Source organism: Gymnodraco acuticeps, unplaced genomic scaffold (genome assembly GCF_902827175.1).
Source record: "Gymnodraco acuticeps unplaced genomic scaffold, fGymAcu1.1, whole genome shotgun sequence".
In the NCBI taxonomy this organism is placed as follows: Eukaryota; Metazoa; Chordata; class Actinopteri; order Perciformes; family Bathydraconidae; genus Gymnodraco; species Gymnodraco acuticeps.
In genome coordinates, this window is record NW_022989890.1 from 1426027 (window position 1) to 1446275 (window position 20249).

The 20249-nt window shown below is 39.9% G+C and overlaps 1 protein-coding gene across 2 annotated transcripts in view; it reads right to left on the reverse strand.

Moving 5' to 3' along the window:
* The window catches only part of lrch2 (leucine-rich repeats and calponin homology (CH) domain containing 2), a 41594-nt gene extending 25944 nt beyond the window's left edge, over positions 1-15650 (reverse strand). Inside the window, exons 1-8 of one of the 2 annotated variants that reach the window (XM_034200557.1) lie at positions 15256-15650; positions 3953-4097; positions 3583-3709; positions 3042-3147; positions 2153-2289; positions 1848-1978; positions 1283-1370; positions 124-220 (exon numbers count right to left, since the gene is read on the reverse strand). In XM_034200557.1, the coding sequence (XP_034056448.1) occupies positions 124-220; positions 1283-1370; positions 1848-1978; positions 2153-2289; positions 3042-3147; positions 3583-3709; positions 3953-4097; positions 15256-15565 (1141 nt within the window). In that variant the 5' untranslated portion in view covers positions 15566-15650. The remainder of the gene's footprint in view (positions 1-123; positions 221-1282; positions 1371-1847; positions 1979-2152; positions 2290-3041; positions 3148-3582; positions 3710-3952; positions 4098-15255) is intronic. The other variant, XM_034200549.1, reaches the window with a different exon arrangement.
* Between the last annotated feature and the right edge of the window lie 4599 nt (positions 15651-20249).

A 20249-nucleotide genomic window follows, 5' to 3' on the forward strand; every position in this document is an offset into this window, starting at 1 on the left:
AGAGGGAGGAAGCATCCGCGGTCATCAAATAAACGTTCAAATTGTAGGCACTTCATTCAACCACCCCGCGCACTCCCGTTTTATTGCTTTCAAAGGGAATATGTGATACTTATTTTGGGTAACCTTTGCAAGAGTCCATTTTGGAGAGGAGTGAGAGGGCATCAGCACGGGCTGTCTCTGAAACCTGAGAGTGGAGGCTGACTGTGTCGTCGTCTGAAGGCTGCAGGGGGGAAGAAGAACCACAAGTCAACTCTTGTTCCTATTTCAGGGATTTAACTGAATGCATCGTTGACTGGATGAAGTCTCTAATGTTGTTCTGCTCCCACGGATAGTGTTTTGCAACAGCAGCAGCAGGAAGGTTACTGTGGCTGGGACTCCCACACACATTTCCAGATGTTGATTTTTCCACAACAGCCTCTCCTGTCATGACTTAATCCCCTGTCTGTCCACAAGTTACTCTCGAAGAAACTTTTAAACTAAGCCGTAACACCATTAGCAAGTCCTTCCAGTGCCAAATTAGCTTCCAACTCTCAAAAGATAGTCTGTTGCCGATTGCAATTCTTATCGGTCTCTCAAGTCTGCCTTTTGTTCCTCATAAGCCAGTTTTTTTAATCACTGCTTGGCTACTTTGGCCTCTTTTGATTAGATTTTTGCAAGCATACTTTTGAATTGTGGATTGTGAGGCATAAAAATACTGTGTTATGTCCTGCCTGAAGCCAAAAGGTTTGAATTTGTAGATTAACATGAATATGAAATAGAAATCGCAGGCTTATCACAATCTGTCTGTGTTGTATTTTTGTCATGCCTAGTTCTGTCTTTGGTTTCCTGTCTCTGTGTTCCCCCTCCCATCTTGTTTGTTACTGCTGATTGTGTGCACCTGGTGCCCTGTGTTGTCTCCTCCCCCCTCACCTGTGTCCTGTTCAGTTGATTAGTTTGTGTGCATTTAAGTTCTGGTTGTTCTGTCTGTCTTTGTGAGATTATTGATGTTGTTGGGAAGGTTTTTTTGTTCAGAGGGATTTTTGTGTTTTTGCCTTGCCTTATTTTACTTTGTTGCTAGTTTTGCAAATAAAGTATTTTGAATTTGGATATTCTGCATTTGGGTCCTGTGCACCTTGCCCTCCAGCCGTGACAAAGCTAGTAGCAATGTATTATAATTGTCCAAAGGCCATACTTTGACGTTCTTGTGTCTTTACATTTTTCATTGAGTTAAGTAGTAAAATACAATAACATGATCATCACGAATTGGCCATGTCATTAGCATCTTTAGGGTTTGAACTCTGACCTCAGTCGTAGACAGCCTCTTGTCGCCATTGTCACTACCGATTCCAGAGTCAGGCCCGTGGTTCTTACTGGGATAAAAATCTTCCATGCTGGAAAACAAAACAAACTGCTCATTAGGCCTGTATTTTTGTAAACGTAACCATAACATGTAATTTGCAAGCACACAATTAACAAAAGTAAGTCATTCTGTTAGAGTATCAACTATAAGGCAACTCATGTATTAGTCAATCAGCAGAAAAAACAATCAAGTCATAGTTTAATTAAAGAATTTTGGTAATTATTTGGTGAAAGGTAATTTTTCATGCAAAAATGGCAGAATATTACTTTTTTTAGCATCTCAAATATAGATATGTCCTGCCTGTATATGTTCAATATCATGTTAAACTTAATATTTCGGACACAAAAACAAGATATTTGATAAACTAGGATAGTATTTTTCACTATTTAAGGACATTTTATAGACCATATGTAATTCAAAACTATAATTTGCATGAATTGATAAATATATATTTTTTAATGCAGCTCTTTATGTCATAGTCAAACATTTACCGTAAATGAGTTAGTACCTATCTGTGAGTGGCTGAGGGATGCATCGCTTGCCGAGGGAGGGGAGGTCCAGGGTGTCCGGCTTCTTGTCCGTCCTGCACGCCTGGATGTTCAGGTACTTCAATATGTGCACTTTGCCCTTCAGGCAAATCTGAAACATACAAACGCACACGATGTGTTTCTGTAGTCTGAGTTGTAAAAATCCTCAGTCCTCCACTAGATGGTGCAACTGTACCTGGTTTGTAGAGTAAAAACCATAGAAAGAATTTGTGCTCCATGTTGACAACATATTTTGACGTCAACAGAATTGTACAAATGCACGTACCTGTGCGGGTGGAGACTGCATAGGATTGTTATCTAGGATGATGTGCTGCAGCTGCCTGAGTTTTCTGTAAGCCGGAGGAATCTCTGTAATCTTATTGCAGGAAAAGTCAAGGCGGATGAGAGGTAGGTCAGACAACTCTGTAAGCAGACCAGAGAAAAGCTTTTGTTAAATGTGATGTACAGTTAACGAAATGCAATGGGGGACACATTATATGCTAATGCTGGTGGGTTAGACATAGTAGGAGTGCAGCATAACCCTGAGTCATGTCCACATTGATCTGGTTTCCAGGCTGAGCTACTGAATATAGTACCATGGCATCTCAAAGGAGTACTCCAGCGATTTAGTTTTTATTGTTCTATATATATGGGGAACTCAATTAAAGTGGAAGCACATTACTTTTCTCTAGTATGAGTCAAGCTCCAAAAATTAGATATCCCACAATTCCCAAAATTCCACTTGTTAGGTCGTTCACAGTACATTGTCTTTTTGAAATGCAGATTTTCCATTTAAAATATTCTAGTCTCACAGCTCCTCTCTCCACCTTTAGGGTGTGATACATATTTTTAAATAAATTCACTCAAATTCAAATGCAAGCAGAGAAATGAAAGGTTTCTACAACTGCCTTTCATCACAGAGTTCAAACTCTCATGTGACCTGAACACACTTTACCAAACAAAGTGCCCTGAATCATGGCAAACACTTACACTTAAGGCTTTACTTTTGTAAAATATAAACAAAATCAAAGGCTGCATGCTTTGTTGCTTTATGTTAAAACATGGTTTAAGCATGACAGAACTCCAGGATTATTCAATGTTGCTTGATACATATTATTAGCTGAACCCGTGGTTAGTTTATGAATGAATGGATGAATCCGGTGTGATGGACTGACCCTCAGGCAGCATGTGAAGACAATTCCTCCTGATGTTCAGTTCTCTCAAAGCGTAAAGCCTCCCAACCTGAGCCGGCAGCACCTGGATCTCATTACAGCTCACGTCCTGCAGGGGGAGACAAAGTGTCAGGAATGAGATTGTTCTGGCAGTACCATTAAAACACACATACACATACCATGTATACATCACTTCAGGGGACATTACATTGACTTACATGCATTTCCTGGAGACTTATCCTAACCTTAACCATAACCAACACATGCCTAACCCTAACCCTTACCCTTACCCTTAACCTTACCCTTACCCTTACCCTAACCCTAATCCTAAACCTAACCAAGTCTTCACCCTAAAATTAATGATTCCCCTCATGGGGACCTCCAATTTGTCCCCATAAGGGAGGCGAGTCCCCACACGTGACTGTGTAAACAGATTTAGGTCCCCACAAGTATAGTAATGCTAGGCCACACACACACACACACACACACACGCACGCACACACACACACACACACACACACACACACACACACACATAGCTCACCAGTTCCATCAACTCTTTGGCCTTGCCGATCTCGTCGGGGATGGACACCAGCTTGTTGTTGCTCACAAGCAGAACTTTGAGGGGGAGGCTGAACAAATATTTTGGCAAAACTGACAGGAGATTTCGGCTGTAGGGAGAGATAAAACATTGACCTATTTTAAAAGAAGTATACATGTAGCAGTGAGTATGCAGACACGGGGAATAGAGTGTCAGCAAAAGAGGAAATGTCTGTCTTTCATGAAACATGCCCGGCTTTCAGTGTCCTAAAAAGGGAACAAGCACTTCTTCAAGAGATATAAAACCAGACACACAGGCATTCACTTATTTAATAAGACACAGGAGACAAAACACAGTGATAGCAATGACTCACCTGATGTCCAGGTAAGTCAGCATCTGCAGGTTGATAATGGCTTCTGGGACGCACTTGATGCAGTTGTGGTAGAGGTTGAGCGACTCCAGGGGGGCGAATAGACACAAATCAGGGGGGATTTCTGTCAGTCGATTCTTGGACAAATCTGCAAAGCAAAGGGACAGGAGCTGGTCAAATATGTGCACTTGGAAAACACATCGGACATTATATTATCTTTAAGATCTCCATTATGTTTGCATCAAGCATGAGGCTATATGTTTCAAAGAGAAATCAATACATCTGTGTGACGGAGCCTCCTCATCGAACACTGGTCTAAGATTTCACCAGAGTCTCAGGCCTCGAATGGTTTGAGTGCTTCTGGCAGTGTGATATCTCAGTATTTCCAATATGGATCTCACTGGGAGTGGCACAGTAATGGATTTCATTTGTATGAATGTTTGCAATGAATTAGAAGTCACTCCACATCTTCTCTTTATGTCAAATATCAGTTCCAAGCGGAGAGATAAGGAGATAAAGACTCAAGATGTATTCAAGAACAAAAAATGTATATCGATGTATTTCTCATTTGAGCATTTATTAATAAAGTTATTTGTATGACACCTTAGTATTTCTGGAGTTATGTGACTGCAATGTGTGTTTTAGCACATAAATGTGAAATATCCATCCATCCATCTTCTTCCGCTTATCCGTGGTCGGGTCGCGGGGGTAGCAGTTCCAGCAGAGAGCCCCAAACTTTCTTTTCCCTGGCGACATCAACCAGCTCTGACTGGGGGATCCCAAGGCGCTCCCAGGCCAGCGAAGAGATATAATCCCTCCACCTGGTCCTAGGTCTACCCCTTGGTCTCTTCCCAGCTGGACATGCCTGGAACACCTCCCTAGGGAGGCGCCCAGGTGGCATCCTAACTAGGTGCCCGAACCACCTCAACTGGCTCCTTTCGACGCGAAATGTGAAATATATTTAATGAAATGTGATTTAGTGATATGTGATGTGACGGAATCGGATTTATCTTAAATTGCAGCATCAGTTTGCAGCTAAGGCTGTATTTAGACACTGTTGTATTTTAAGCTAAATGCTAGCACAGCAACAGAAATAAAATGACAACATGCTAATGTTAAGTAGGGATAATGTATGACATCTTCACTTTCTTAATTTGCGTCTAACTACTCATTGGCTGAGTAAAGGCTTATGATAATGTATTTGGTTTTGCAGGTAATTCAATTGATTAACAAAGACAGGGAAATATTGATATTAGTTCCATAACGAAGGTACAATTAGTATTGAAATGTGTCACCTGGTTAGTATAGACCACACTGTGACTGTGCTCTGCTTTACAACTAAAGACAATTAGCTGCAAAATCACAGCCCTTCATTCACCAGCCAAGGGTGCTACTATTCTGTAACAAAAAAAACAGTCTGAATATAATCGTTGCTCCAGTCAATCGATGTTAGCGTAGCGTCTCATTTGCATCTTCCTCTTATGATAAAATATTTAGATACTAGCTCTCTTGCCTAAGAACATGGAGGTAGAGAAGAATACCCATTCAGCACTTTCCCATACACATTACACATATATAATGTACTATATTATAGTCATCATCATTAAGCAGACTTGTAGAGGCCTACATTTCATACATGCCTTTTGTATAACGCGTAAAGCCTCGATCAAGTCACATCAAGGTGGCTTGAATCACTCAAACAGACTAAGACGTTTCCCTGCACACACACACAAATCCACACTATCTTTCTATTTCTCTCCGTCGTCAATTAAATAACACAAACAGCATCCATTTAAAAAGGAAAAGTGAGGCTACATGGGGAAGGTGAGAACAATACATTTAAAGACCACATCATTGATAAGACTTCACATTACATTACATTACATTTAGCTGACGCTTTTATCCAAAGCGACTTACAATAAGTACATTCGACCAGGAAGACACAACCTTGAAGAAAACAGAATCATATAAGTACATCAGGTTTCATAGAGCCAAACATTTCAAGTGCTACTCAACTGGCTTTAGATAAGCCAGTCCTTTATTAGTATATAAGTGCTTTGTTAATAGTTCTATCGCTCGAAGTGGAGTCGAAAGAGATGAGTTTTCAGTTTGCGCCGGAAGATGTGCAAGCTATCTGCCGTCCTGATGTCAATGGGGAGCTCATTCCACCATCTTGGAGCCAGGATAGCAAACCCACGTGTTTTTGCTGATGGGAACTTGGGTCCCCCTCGCAGCGAGGGTGCAGCGAGTCGTTTGGCTGATGCAGAGCATAGTGCACGCGCTGGGGTGTACGGTTTAACCATATCCTGGAAGTACGAAGGGCCAGATCCATTCGCAGCACGGTAAGCAAGTACCAGTGTCTTGAAGTGGATTCTAGCAGTTACCGGAAGCCAGTGAAGGGAGCGGAGGAGCGGAGTGGTGTGGGAGAATTTAGGAAGGTTGAAGACCAGACGAGCTGCTGCATTCTGGATGAGCTGCAGAGGTCGGATGGCACATGCAGGTAGACCAGACAGGAGGGAGTTGCAGTAGTCTAGGCGTGAGATGACGAGAGCCTGGACCAGAACCTGAGTCGCTTTCTGGGTCAGCTGGGGACGTATCCTCCTGATGTTGTAAAGCGTGTATCTGCAGCAGCGGGTTGTAGCAGCGATGTTTGCAGTGAAGGACAGGTTGTTATCTAGGGTCACACCCAGATTCCTTGCAGTCTGAGTCGGGGAAACAACTGAGGTGCCGATGTTGATTGTTAGGTCAAGAGTGGGACAATCTTTTCCCGGAAGGAAGAGCAGCTCAGTCACCTTCACCTTCAGACACATATTGATTCAGCAGCTGCAAATTAGAGTGTGTGCGTGAACGATCTTGTCTCCTGAATTATCTCTGGGTGACATGATAATTAGGGGCCTCTGTGAGGACCTGCACAGCCAGCCACAGATAAAAAGGGCTTTCAATTATTCTGTCCCACCCCTATGGTCCCACCTCCCTGATGTGCCACAGCCATACTGCTGAACGCAAAAACGACTCCATCCCCTTAATGCATGCAATCACATATAGTTACCAGCCTTTATTAAACAATTAAGCGATATGGGCACTACTTTGCACTCACTGTCTGACTGTTAAAGAGGACATAATAAGCTTTTGGGGGGTTTTTCTCTTTATTTCTAGTGTGTTTTATAGGAGTTTTTTGCATGTAAATGGCCTGCAGAGGCTAAAATGAATGTAACTATTCAACACTCACACTTCTATTGGCTAGTGCTCCAACACATTGTAAGATATAGGCTAAGGGGTGGGACATATCTAAGAGGTTGACCAAACACAACAGTGCCTGCCAGCTAACCAATCAGAGCAGACTGGGCTCTGGTTTCAGACAGAGGGTGAAAAGAGGTGCTGCCGCACGGGCAGTATGAGAAATACATTTAAGTATTTTAAAATGTAACGTAGAAGAACAAAATATGATTGTGAACCTAAAAACATGCTTAATGTCCTTTTTTAGAGGTTTCTGTTTTCCGAGGATGGATTACTTATGTCATGTCAGTAGCTTTTATTCAAGGATATTTTTAATAAATGTATACAGACATTAAAGCCTTTAATCCTTGTCATAAGGCGAGCAAAACTATTGTGTCGGTGCTTTTTTGATAGACTTTCTTTAACAAGTATTAAATGTTCAGAAATAGACCCGACAGACCTCTCTCTGTAGCTGTGGTCTGAGCTCTGACAGCAGCTAATAAGCAGAAGTGAGACACAGACCATGAGACAGTCAGTACGAAGGGGAAATTAAGCCGTGAGGTTGAGGGAGACAGACATTACCACACAGGGAAAGACCAAAGCTGGGGTCACAGGGTCTACTTGTTTTCCATTAAGAGTCAATTCTGCCTCTCCCTGAGGCTCGGACCTTGATGCTGTAACGCAGCTGTACACAGACCTCTCTCCCTCCAGCCAAACAACTGGGGATTCTTCTGTAGCGGAGGAATCATATGGGTGGATGGGCGATGGGGGTGGGTGGAGGCAGTCTTTGTGAGCCTGTCCGTCTCCATCCCCTTTTCCCTCCTCCATCCCAGGCCGAGCACCATCTGCAGCTCACAGCCGGGCTTTTATCCTACTGCTGGTCGCCCACTGCTCCATCCAGGCTCCACCACGCTGCACCCTCATGCCAAATCACTAATCTATTCATTTATGTTAGTAGTGCAGATGATGTCTGGCTATGTTTTTCCATGACCCAGCAAACTTTATACTAGCAGACATCCTGCTGAGGGCTGGAGGAAATAACAGACTACATTCTCTCTCACTATACTGCTGCTCCTGAACGGAAAATAGCAGGTTGCAATTTTTAATCTTCAACCTGAGATCATCTCAAGATTCAAGGCTTTTATTGTCATGTGTGCATACAGTAGCTACAGTGTAGTTATGACGATGAAAATCTTAGGTCAGACGCTCCTCCAACAGTGCAATACAATAAAACATAAAATAGTGCAAGTAAATAAAATAAAATAGAATATAATAGAAATAGTGCAGACTAGTCTAAATACAAGTAATTGGAACATTGATGTATATATATAAGTTGCAAACAGATGAATGTTATGGATGTTCTTTCAAAAGTGCAGGTGTTTAGCAGTCTAATGGCCTGTATCTTAATAAAACGGTGCAAGAATATCACTTTTGGTCGACCAGAAATCCATACATCAAGTGAAGAAAACTGAAAATAAATGTACACGTAAAAATACTACCATCCAATCATTTATTTTAACACCTCAGTGACTTCTATACAGCGCTCAATTTAATGAACATGTCAAAAACATGATTAATTGGGGTTCATTATTTGCACTCGGGGGGGAAAAGCGTGTCTGGCTGGCCGGTTAGGGAGTGGTCTGGAGCCTCGCTGAGTTTCAGGAACCTTCTGCTGGTCAGGGATTTGATGTGCTTCTGCTCATCAATCGGCTCCTGGAGATACTGGGGCTGTACCACTGTCTTTTCTTTTTTTTTTTTACAACCGAAGCTTTTACTGAGGATTTTTATTAAGCTTTGTAAGCCTGTTACCACATTATCACCCTAAAATAATTCAAATCTAGGAACTAAATCCACAATTTGAATACAATTATTCATCAGACTAAATGTGTTACTCTGGTTAAAGCAGCAAAAATGTTATTTTTGAAAGTTAAAATGCAAAGAATATAGTTAGTAATTTAAACATGTTATGACTTTTCGAAATGATTGCATTGCATTTTTTCTTTAAATAAATACATTTAGATTTGTACGTAATTTTTTTATCACACAATTCAAAAAACATACGATCCACAACAGGAATATAATTCTACAAATAATTGTAATTATTAGGGTAGTAGCCTATTCTTTATCTGTAACCGTGTCGACATATTGGGTTTGGATAGAAAGAATATTCATGCCAAAAAAGGAAAAAGGATGCCTGGTATTGAAAAGTTTTAACCTTATCAATCTGCAAACCGGTACAGGTACAGCCCTAGGAGATACACCAATGGGGTTTCTTATAATGTTGATAATGAGCCATGACAACAGTGATAAGATGAGCTAACAACTGAAGCTGGTGTCCAGGATGGCTCAGGACTTTTGCTGAATCACTGACAGGTGATGGAGCGGTTAAACTGTTGTGTGTGTGTGATGTTTGGCGGGGGGCAAGCAGCTGTATTTGCACGGTTTATTGGTGGGGGTTGTCTGTTGGTGCTTTCATTTGGGACATTTCACTTTTACTACACACACGCAGGCACCAACTTGGTCATTGCATTACAGTCACACAGTCTACACTTCCCCTACCAGCTCTTCTACGCTTCAACCCTTGATGTTCAGCAACCCCATACCGACAACATATTGTATATACACAATAAACATACCCAGACACATTATTATAAGCACTTAAGATATAAAATATGAATGCTCACATAATGCTTGATTTATTTTGTATGCTTTGGTCCAAGGAGGTGATACACACATAATCCATAATTTATGGGTCACAGTCTTGGTGTTTATATCTTCTCTGGTGAAACCACAAACGGTCATGAATAAAGTATATACTGAGTGGAATGAAATCAAAAAATTGACCCATATTTTGCATTATATATGAGGAAACAGAAGTCATGACTGTACACTTGACCCCTGGCTGATTCTCACGGAGGAGGTGTCGGATCAAACCGAAGCATGCTCTAAGGTCTTATTCAAATAAACAAAAGCACAGTGTGCATTTAATGAAACAATAGTTTCTTAATGTATTTGCAGGCTTCTTTTAAAGATTATGATTGGGCGTTTGTTGGTTTTTACTTCTCTAATTTGCAGGGTGAAACCGTTTTGTCTTCGATTTTTTGCATTTTGAGATGTATATGTAATGAATTATGCTTATTTTTTGGCAAAATAAATACTAAAACATTGTTTCATTAATTAAAATAGTAGTTAATTCATAGATGGATCAATAATTTAAATAATCACATGCTGCAGCCCTAAAATTAAGTAGAACACAAAAACAAACATATTTTAACTGCACTTAGCATTACATATTGGCCTAATTTACGAAAGTTATGTTAGGTAGAGTGGGCTAATCATACTTCTCCAGTTCATATTTAATAATCTCTAGTTAGCATTTCCTGATAATGAAACTATTTCATTGGTGAAAACAGACGGACAGACGCCAGTGCGTGCATAATAAAAAATTCACAATTGTTATTTCAATTTTGGTCATTTAGCTTTACTATTGAAATATTTAACATTTGGGTGATAAGGCATTGTGTTCCTGCAGACAGGTATGCACATTTCTTGTCTAGACATGCAAAGGCACATCCAGACGAAGCTCTGACCAGTTTGGAATGTGTTTTTTTTCTTATATTACTATGATCAAGCAAAAACTAGTAAGTAAAGAAAAGCAGCACGCTTTGGAGACAGCTCTTTAAAGTAGCCACCCTCAATAAATAAACAGCCATGATAAGAGGAAGGACAGGGAAGCCTTTAATAAGACGCCTAAGATATTTCTGAGCACAAACAATGAGTAGCACAGTGAAGTGCTCTGCTGTGTTTTTATTTGCCTTGGGTCTAATAGCATTTTTGACTGAGTGTCTGTCATGTGCTTTTACTTTAACGAGCCGTGACGCTCAGCAGTATTTTTTGGTTGATTATTAAATCCAAGAATAACAGCACGATCCTTTTGTGTCCTCATGGAGACTGTCCTTCACAACTAAACCGCTCAGGAATGTAAACAAAGAAGCATTCTTGGAGTTTGCTTCAAGTCACGATCAAATACAAATGTGTGATATTCATTTTCCCACCTTTTTTAGAAGATGGACACGGTATACAATGAACCTTCGAGTTTTAGGTTTGATCATGGCTGTCAAATCACCTTTGCATGCACTCCCAGTTGGCTAGAAAACCCACCACTTTATCTTTTCTTTGACCTTGCATACTCTTCATTCTGAGATTTATTTGGCTGTTAAATATAACAACACACCCTTCACAGAGGATACAAGAAGGCGAGAGATTTGTAGTGAGACAGATGCTGTCTTCATTTATGAGGCAGAATAAAACAAGGGAATATAAACCTAACCACACGACCCATATTCTTAAGTAAACTCAATTCCTTATGTTCTCTCAAAACCAAACAAAGTTGTTGGTAAAAAACGATGTGTTTATAAGGATTCCCCTGAGCTACCATACAAAAACCCATATGTTGCATGTCTGAGAATAGTGCACATGTAAACACACTAGCGCTGCAAGAATGATCTATTAGTGGTCTACTCCAAGTCATTTTTAAAGAAGCAAAGGTAAAACTTCTCTAATTTCTGCTACTTCAATATGATTTGTATCTATTTTCTTTACTCCTTTGTCAAAGTAAAAGTAATATATTTGAATTGGGAAAAAAGACAATCATATTGGTCTAACTTATTTTTAAACCATTTTAGACCAAACAAATATTCCTTCGAGAAAGGCAACGACAATAGAAAAAGTTGTTAAATGCACCTAAAAAACAACCGCAACCGAAGCCCCTCACTGTCTGACGTGTGTGTAACCTGGGGGGCCAGCTAATGACAGGCATGCTGGGAAATGAACCTGAGCATCTGCCCAGGTTGGTGCACTGCTCCTCAGCCCTGCTCCAAGGTCAGGGCAGCAGATCGGAGCTCTCTCCCATGGGAAAAGAAACTGAGTGGAGACAAACTGCCAGGAGTTCACTGCAAACAGACACCCCTGTGTGAGCCTCTCTCTTCCTCTGTCTACACACACTGGGGCCTTCTGCTGCTCGTTAGTCAGATGGAGGCCACTCGGTTAGACCCTATTCTATGAAGAAAACGAAGAAATCCTAACACAGCAAAGGGATGAGGTTGAAATTATAATAATACCGAATTAATGCTTGGATGCAAGGAATAGTTTGGACTTTAATATTCCAAGGGCATTTGCCTTTATATTGCCATGGTCCAAAGACATCCTATCATTATAATTCTCAGAGGAAACAGTACATTTCACTCCTCAAAAGTGTACTCAAATGAGCTTGTTTTTCATTCCATTTAAAAGCTGATCTATCGAGTAAAGTGTAAAGGCTGTAAGCAGCGTCTGTTCTATTCACAGCACAGATTGGAGATAGTGTAAAGGATGTTACTGCAGTGAGGTGTTTATCTCTGTTAGCACATTTCAAAGTGAGACTTCTCTCTGGCACACCTTACAGTCAAGGCATCGAAATGAAGACGTGAAAAAAAAGGTGAAAAGACTGCAGCAGTGACGGGTTGCAAGCAAGACAACAAAGGTGTCAATATATCTGTTGTGACTGCTATCAGTGGTATGCAAATGCACTCAGCAGTTATTTGGAAATCCTATATGCAACTCTCAATACATTTGGACAGTCCTGCTTTAGATCTAGACAAGCTGATCGTTATTAAAGGATATTGTGTGTACAGTCTGCCCAGGAGTCCAGAAATAGTGCTGACTAACTGAACTTCCTGTTGTGTCCGTCTCCTCTTTAAGGTTCCCTGTGCATAATATCTATGGCACCTCGTCAGGATTTTCACACTTTTTAGGCACAGGTCATTTAAAATAACAGATCACTGACATCAATCTGGCATTCAAGTCCAAATTGTTCAACCTAATGAGGGGGAAGCCTGATAAGCTGCGGTCTATAAAAACGGTATGTTTATTTAGAGCTAAGCTCAAAACCACCCTGTTTTCTCAGGCCTATGAAAGGTGTCAGTGTGTGAGCAAACCCTGTGTCTATAAGTAAGTATGTACATTTTACTGTGTTTAAATGTGTGTGCAGGTATTGGGTGTATTTAAATAGTCTTTATTTCCATGTTCTTCATTGATACCACTGTGCTGCATATGCCTGATATGTTTTGCATGCCTCTTTCTTCGTTTTTGTCTTTCTTTTAAATGTAAAGCATTTTGAGATTCATAAAAATGCAATAAGCAATAAGCTCTAAAGGTGCCTTGCCTAAAAAAACACCCATCCAGTGGATCCATGATTTGTCTCAATGGAGCCATCGTGTTTTTAAGGAATATAGACTATAAATTGAATTTTCAATTAAACTTCGATTCCATGCATTACATTACATGTCATTTGTTAGACGCTTTTATCCAAAGCGACTAACATACATTGAGTACTGTGGACAATCCCCACAGGAGCAATTTGGGGTGAAGTGTCTTGTCCAGGGACACAACGACATGCTGACTACAGTGGGACTCGAACTTGCTATCCCCTGATTCAAAGTCCATCACACTAACCACTGAGCCACAGCCTCCCATGCATGTGTTTAAATCTGTCAGTCGAACGGTTAGCAACAAGCTGTCAGTATATGAAGAGATATCAAAGTCGTATGGCAGAAAATGTAAATCCCTGGGGGGTAAGGGGCTCTCCAGCAAACTGCAGCTTGCCATGAGCTGCAGCTTGCCATGAGCTGCACATGAAGGAGTGACACCATATGGTACCTCTGAGAGGAGGCAGCATAATGTATATGTCCATTATCATGAATTAGAATGATTTATATTTGATTGTCAATAACATTCATTTAATCAGCCTTTATATGATGTATATCATATAGAAATACATTAAATAATCTCCTTCACAGGGGTTTCTTCTAACACAATCTTATCAGTATAGTCTATTGTGTCATCCTTCATGTGTAAATTAGATCATCCTTTTATTAAATCACCATGTCTAATATAGTCTGCATTAGACATGCTGTGATAGCACAGCAACCAGAAAACATGAGACTAATACTGACCTGTTGACTGACCCACCTGACTATATGATACATAATAATAATAATAATAATACACTTATTTTGGGGGGCGCCTTTCATAACACCCAAGGACACCTTACAGGGTTACAGATTTACAATTTACATTTACAATTTTACCTTACAAATTAAAACAGTGGATTTAGTGAAGTATCAGCCGGGGTAAGACAAGACAAACAACAGGAAATGGACTACAAAAGGACACAAAAGGACACAGGGTACAGATTATAAAGAAAATGCCAGTTTAGTTTGAACAGGTGGGTTTTGAATGTTGTTATGGAATCAGACTGTCGGATGTGTAGTGGCAGGGTGTTCCAGAGTCTGATACATTAATATACTTCCTTCTTGTGGACATCAAATACTAAACCAAAGAACAAGTAAATAATATCTATGTGCATACTACTTAATGAAACCAAAAGCAGACAAGGGCTTCCTCCCTGGCAGATCTTGTTATATGGGCATATACACTCAGGCAGGCAGGGGGGTGAGGCTGCAAGTACACTGCATGCATCTTTTGTCTGGTAGTGCCGAAAATGAAAAAAAAATGAAAACGAAAGATGAAGAAGCATGAGGGCCCCCTACGTTTCTCACATGCTCACTACAAATGATAATCGGTGCGCACGAATTTACAACTGCCCTATAGGTTCATTTATATTCTGCTCCAGTAGCCCGGTGCCAGATCCAATGCAGCTCGGTGTACAAACCACTGCACACACAGCGCCTGGGTGCGTCTCATTCATGTGTCCCAAGAGGGGGGTGGGTACTAAAAGCCGTAAGCGTCGACCAAAACAACCACACAGCAGCAGCCGAGCCCCTTGTGCAATAAACTGGGGTCAGACATGACCCTAAATGGACAGTAATTACAACCAGGATGTATAGTGTATTATTTCCAGCGGACGGTATCCCTTTAAATATTGTCACCTCCACGTTACTGCGCCTCTATCCAGAAAATCACGAAAAGCCATGGACAATGCGGGCATGCTGCATACACAAAGACATCACATGTGTGAGTGAGCACATTTTTATATCATGAAGCACATTGACTCGTGGGATCTTGTAGTCCATGCCTGCACAGCAACCCACCTGCTTGTGTTGTGTCGGTCAGATCCTGGCTCATCCCCGGGTACTCCCTCAGCTTCCTGCCGCTCAGGTTGAGTATCCCGGAGCACACGGCATCCTCCAGAGCCCGGTCCAGGCTGCGGGCCGTGTGGTGCTGCTGCTGGTGCTGGTACTGGCTGAAGCCCGGGGTCCAGGGAGGTCCGCTGGAGTAGTGATGGCTTTGAAGAGCCGTGACAGCTCCCACACCTCCCTGACTAGACGCCATTTTCGTAAAAAAGAAATTACTCTTACAATAATAACAGCGCACAGCGGCAGTATCTCCGCCCATGCGCATACGGGCTTCATTCCCTGGACGGACGCTAGGGGATGGGCTTCTGAGGTGGTGCTGCTGGTGATGATGATGATGATGATGGAGCTGGTGATGGTGAGCATGGTATAGTGGTGGCCATTTTAGGCTGTTACCCTTGCTCCACCTGCTAATATCAAACTCCCATCAGGGGACCCAGTGCAGCACAGAGGGGACAGGGGCCCCTCATGCAATCTAACATTCAGATGTCTTTAAATGAGGCTACCAATGCCTGGAGGGCAGTGGATGGCATTTGACAAATTACAATTGAACTATCAATCAATCAAGTTTTATTTATATAGCCCAATATTATAAAAAAACAACACATGTTTGCCTTAGAGGGGTTTCAAATCTGCAAAGCATACAACACCCTTTCTCTTGAGACCGCATCAAAATCACATTTACCTAATGCTAATGTAATGCAACCTTATACTCTGATGTAAAGCATCATATGTCATGATATTATAGACTTACAGCGAAGTACAGCACCATAGGGTCATTACCGTTTGTTTGTTTGTTTGTTTGTTTGTTTGTTTGTGCAATTATGATTCATCATCTGCTTCCACTACTGGTTCGGGAACAGCTGCTGTGAAACTGAAAAGAGGAAGCTTTGAGCGAAATAATAATTGTTACATAGATTGTCACTTTGATAACTTCACAGCAGCCTATTATTTAAACAGGTTACTTCTGCATCCTAATAAGGTTTAGGAGAGATTAGGAGCAGTAAAGCCTAACGGTTTTAATTTTTCAAACAGTCCTCTGGTTGGCCAAAACACACTATGTCAATCCATGCTGTTTGGCTCAAAAGATTCCGGGTCCCTGGGTGTGGGATATATTTGTTTGTGTGTATGGGACATATTACATAACAACCCTAATTGAAAGCATACGTGCTCAGAAACGCATACGTTAACTGTTCATCTGTGGAATGTTCTCATTATGGGATTCCTTGCACCTGTTTAGGGAGTTGGCAGGTAAAGATATAGCATGGTCAAAACACCATTAAAATGATAGGCCAGAATATCAAAAAACACCATTAAAAATTATCTAGGCCGAAATATAAAATAAAGTACGATTGACTAAAGGAATTCAGGATGGTGCAACAATGGTAGAGAAAGTCAAGGTGAAGAAGGAGGGCCTGCCCTGAGACCCTCATGGTGTCTGGTACCTGAGACCCTCATAAGAAAGGCATAACAACTGCTAAGAAATGAATATAAGAAGAAGCCTGAACATTGTAAAGGCAGTCACTCAATGGACCGACTCGTGTTGGCTGAACTCTGTTGAATCTTCAATAAACTCTATTCTATTGGAACTCTTTTGACTCTGTTGATTTTTTGAAAGTTAAATAAGTGTTAACATAGTGGAGTCAATATCACCATACGGTGCATTTGAGACTTCCCCATTTCCAAAACAAATCTGAGATTTTCCATTAAACTTCATATTCATTGTATTAAGTACACGTTATGCTGTTAGAAATGGATGTTGGTCAAGCTCCCACACTTTTTATAAATTAACTGCAAGTACATGCAAACAGCTAAATGTATCCACCCTGTCATGGACAACATTCAAAGAGTAAATACATTGTAATTACATAGTGATTATAAAATGTACATTTTCAGAAAGCTATAGTCCCTTTCTCGAATATATTTCAGTTAAAGGAAAAGTATTTGGATAATAATGAAATTATGGCAAACTATTTGTACCATGTCCACCCTGTCATGGGAAGTATTGCTGACAGGGTGGACAATGGTACAAATAGTTTGCCATAATTTAAACCTGACAGGGTGGACAATGACAGGGTGGACATTTTTGGCTAATATAGCATTTAATGAGCACATGGTGGACCTTCAGCTAGCAACATGATTCAGTTAGCAAGGTGACTGTGTACTGTTTATAAATATATTTCAAATTTCTGAAAGGTTTTTATATTAATTGACATTTCACTATGACAGAGTGGACATGTTAAGCTTGACAACATCCAACTACACACATAATATGATTACAATTTCGAAATATAAGTTTAAAAACGTACTTTGCAACTAGCCAATGTCTCAGCCTCCATTGAGGAAAGACATGGTGGTAGTAATGTCACTGAAAACATCAGAGGGTTTTTTATGGGGCAGTTACCCCTTAATGACAGGGTGGACAGCAAATGTCAGGGACACATGAAACATTTTCAATATTATTATGAAAATAGAATATACATGATCAAAATGACTCGTTTTATCAAATAACTCGTTGTGGACAATAAAACCATATACATTTTTTTTAAATGTAGTATCATTTAACCACTTATTACACACACTGTAGTTATGGGACATGCCAAAATCACGTACATCCAATGAAAAAATAAGGTATAAAAATGAAGGAACACCATTTCAAGAGACTTATCATTGAACTGATATGTGTGTAAATGTTTGGCCTTTTATAATAAGACCTCAGAGTTTCATTATTCTGCTACATTTTCATGATAACTGAGTGATTCTGATGGGGACACCAAAGTTACTTTATAGTGATATTGACCCAGTGTTGTGAAGATCTGGAAGAAATCCGGCCCAACTCCAGAGGTTTCTCCACAGCAATGGCCACCACCAAATGTCCTATAAGCAGGGGCACGTAAGGGGTTGAAAAGTTAGGACGATTCTAACAATTTTAGAACATTAAGAAAACAAATTCACAAAATCCCTGGTGGCGCCCCTGCCTGTAAGTGACTCTCCGGTTGACTGGTCAGCCATATAATAATTTGTTGTTCCTATAATACAATTCAAGAGTGCCAAGTCCATTCAAAATCTACTTTTTGTTAAAATAGCATAGCATCAAAATAAAGTTATGGATTATAATGTTGATTTCAATTATGTGTTCATCACTTTAGTGTTGCAGTTAATAAAAAAGTAGCTTATTTGAGAAACCTACTAACAGGGAATGTCCTTCATAATAATACCTCACAGTCTATTAGTTTATGTATGATTTGTATCAATAATAAAAAATGTGAAAGTAACTTAAGTTATGAAATAAATAGAGGTGGAATAAAAAGTGAAATAGAAGTACAAAGAACCATTCATGGAAATACTCAATTACATCAAAATTGCACTCAAGTAAATGTGATTGGCTCCTTAATGTCATAAGAAAAGAGGCTATTGACATCATGGGAATTTAAAAAGAAGCATCACTTGTTAAAGTGAGCACAGGAATGATTCGACTACAATACATCACCTAAGAAAGACAAATGTCTATGATAATAAGAGAAAGTATTTGTCATGAACAGTGGTGTAAAGTAATTAAGTACATTTATTGAAGTACTGTACTTAAGTAACATTTTGAGTGACTTGAGTATTTAAATGTTGTGCTACTTTGTAACTTCTGCCCCACTACAATGAGGTAGCTACATGGTGTACTCCTACTCCACTAAATGTATTCAATACCTTTTTCTAACTTTTCAAATTTTGATTATGATTTGAATGTTTGATTAATGATTTGCATTGTATCCAACCGTTAAATAAGACTTAGGGGAGAAGGGGTAAATTGAGCCAGTGGGTACATTTTACCACCCCCTGTAACCAGGCTACGCCTTATAGTTGTAATCACGTGCCCAGAAATGATGCAAGCTCCTCCCATTTCTCATTGCCTGTGAAAGAGAGATGCTTATTGTGGTCTGGTAAGTAAACATTTTTACAAAAAAACGTTTTTTGCTTGTCAAAGTACATTTTCTAGATGTCAGCTATATCATTAAGCTAAAGATAACTCTGAATTTTAATGCTAGGCTATTTCTTCTAAAATGGTGGCTCTGGGGTAAAGTGAACCATGGGGTAAGTTGAGCCAGTTTTCAATGGAGAAATGAATGAAAGTAGGCCAAGTTGATATTAAGAGCTCATTGTAGACTACATTTAAAGTTGGATTTACCCTGTGTTTGATTGGTAAGATGTATGAAATTGTATCACCATTTGTATGATTACTTTTCCTTTTAACATGTTAAAAAAAAAATCAATTCAATCGAAATTTATATTAAAAATATTTGAAAAACTAAACGTGTATTTGGTTTGTTATTTATTGTTTAAAGTTACCTTTAAGATTTGTTGTAGGTATTCCCAGGTTTGAACAGTGGTTCAATTTACCCCATGACCTGGATCAACTTACCCCTAACCCGGGGCAAGTTGAGCCACAAGACCACCACTTTTTTTTAAGAAGTAATATTTTTCACTGCCTTGATCAAATATGAATTCCTATCATTGCCATTGATAGGAGACATCCTGAATTATAGGTGTGTGCTTTTCATTTGATTTGTGTCATTTCTCCTTGCTTAGAGGACAGCATAACTAAAAAATGGCTCAACTTACCCCACTCTCCCCTTCATCTTAAGCTTTGATGCATTATGCATTAATAATTATAATGAAAATATATAATTCTAAAATTGACTAATTTGCATAATTAGTTCTTTACTTTTGGTACTAAAAGTATATTTTGATGCTAATACTTTTCAACTTTTACTTGAGTAGAATTTGCAATGCAGGACGCTTACTTGTAACAGAGTATTTATACACTCTGGTACTTCTACTTTGACTTAAGTACAATATCTGAATACTTCTTCCACCTGTTTTGACTACAGTAGTGTATGATAATGAGAGAAAGTCCTGGTCATGAATATGTAGCAGACAGACTCAATTTATTATTACCGTGC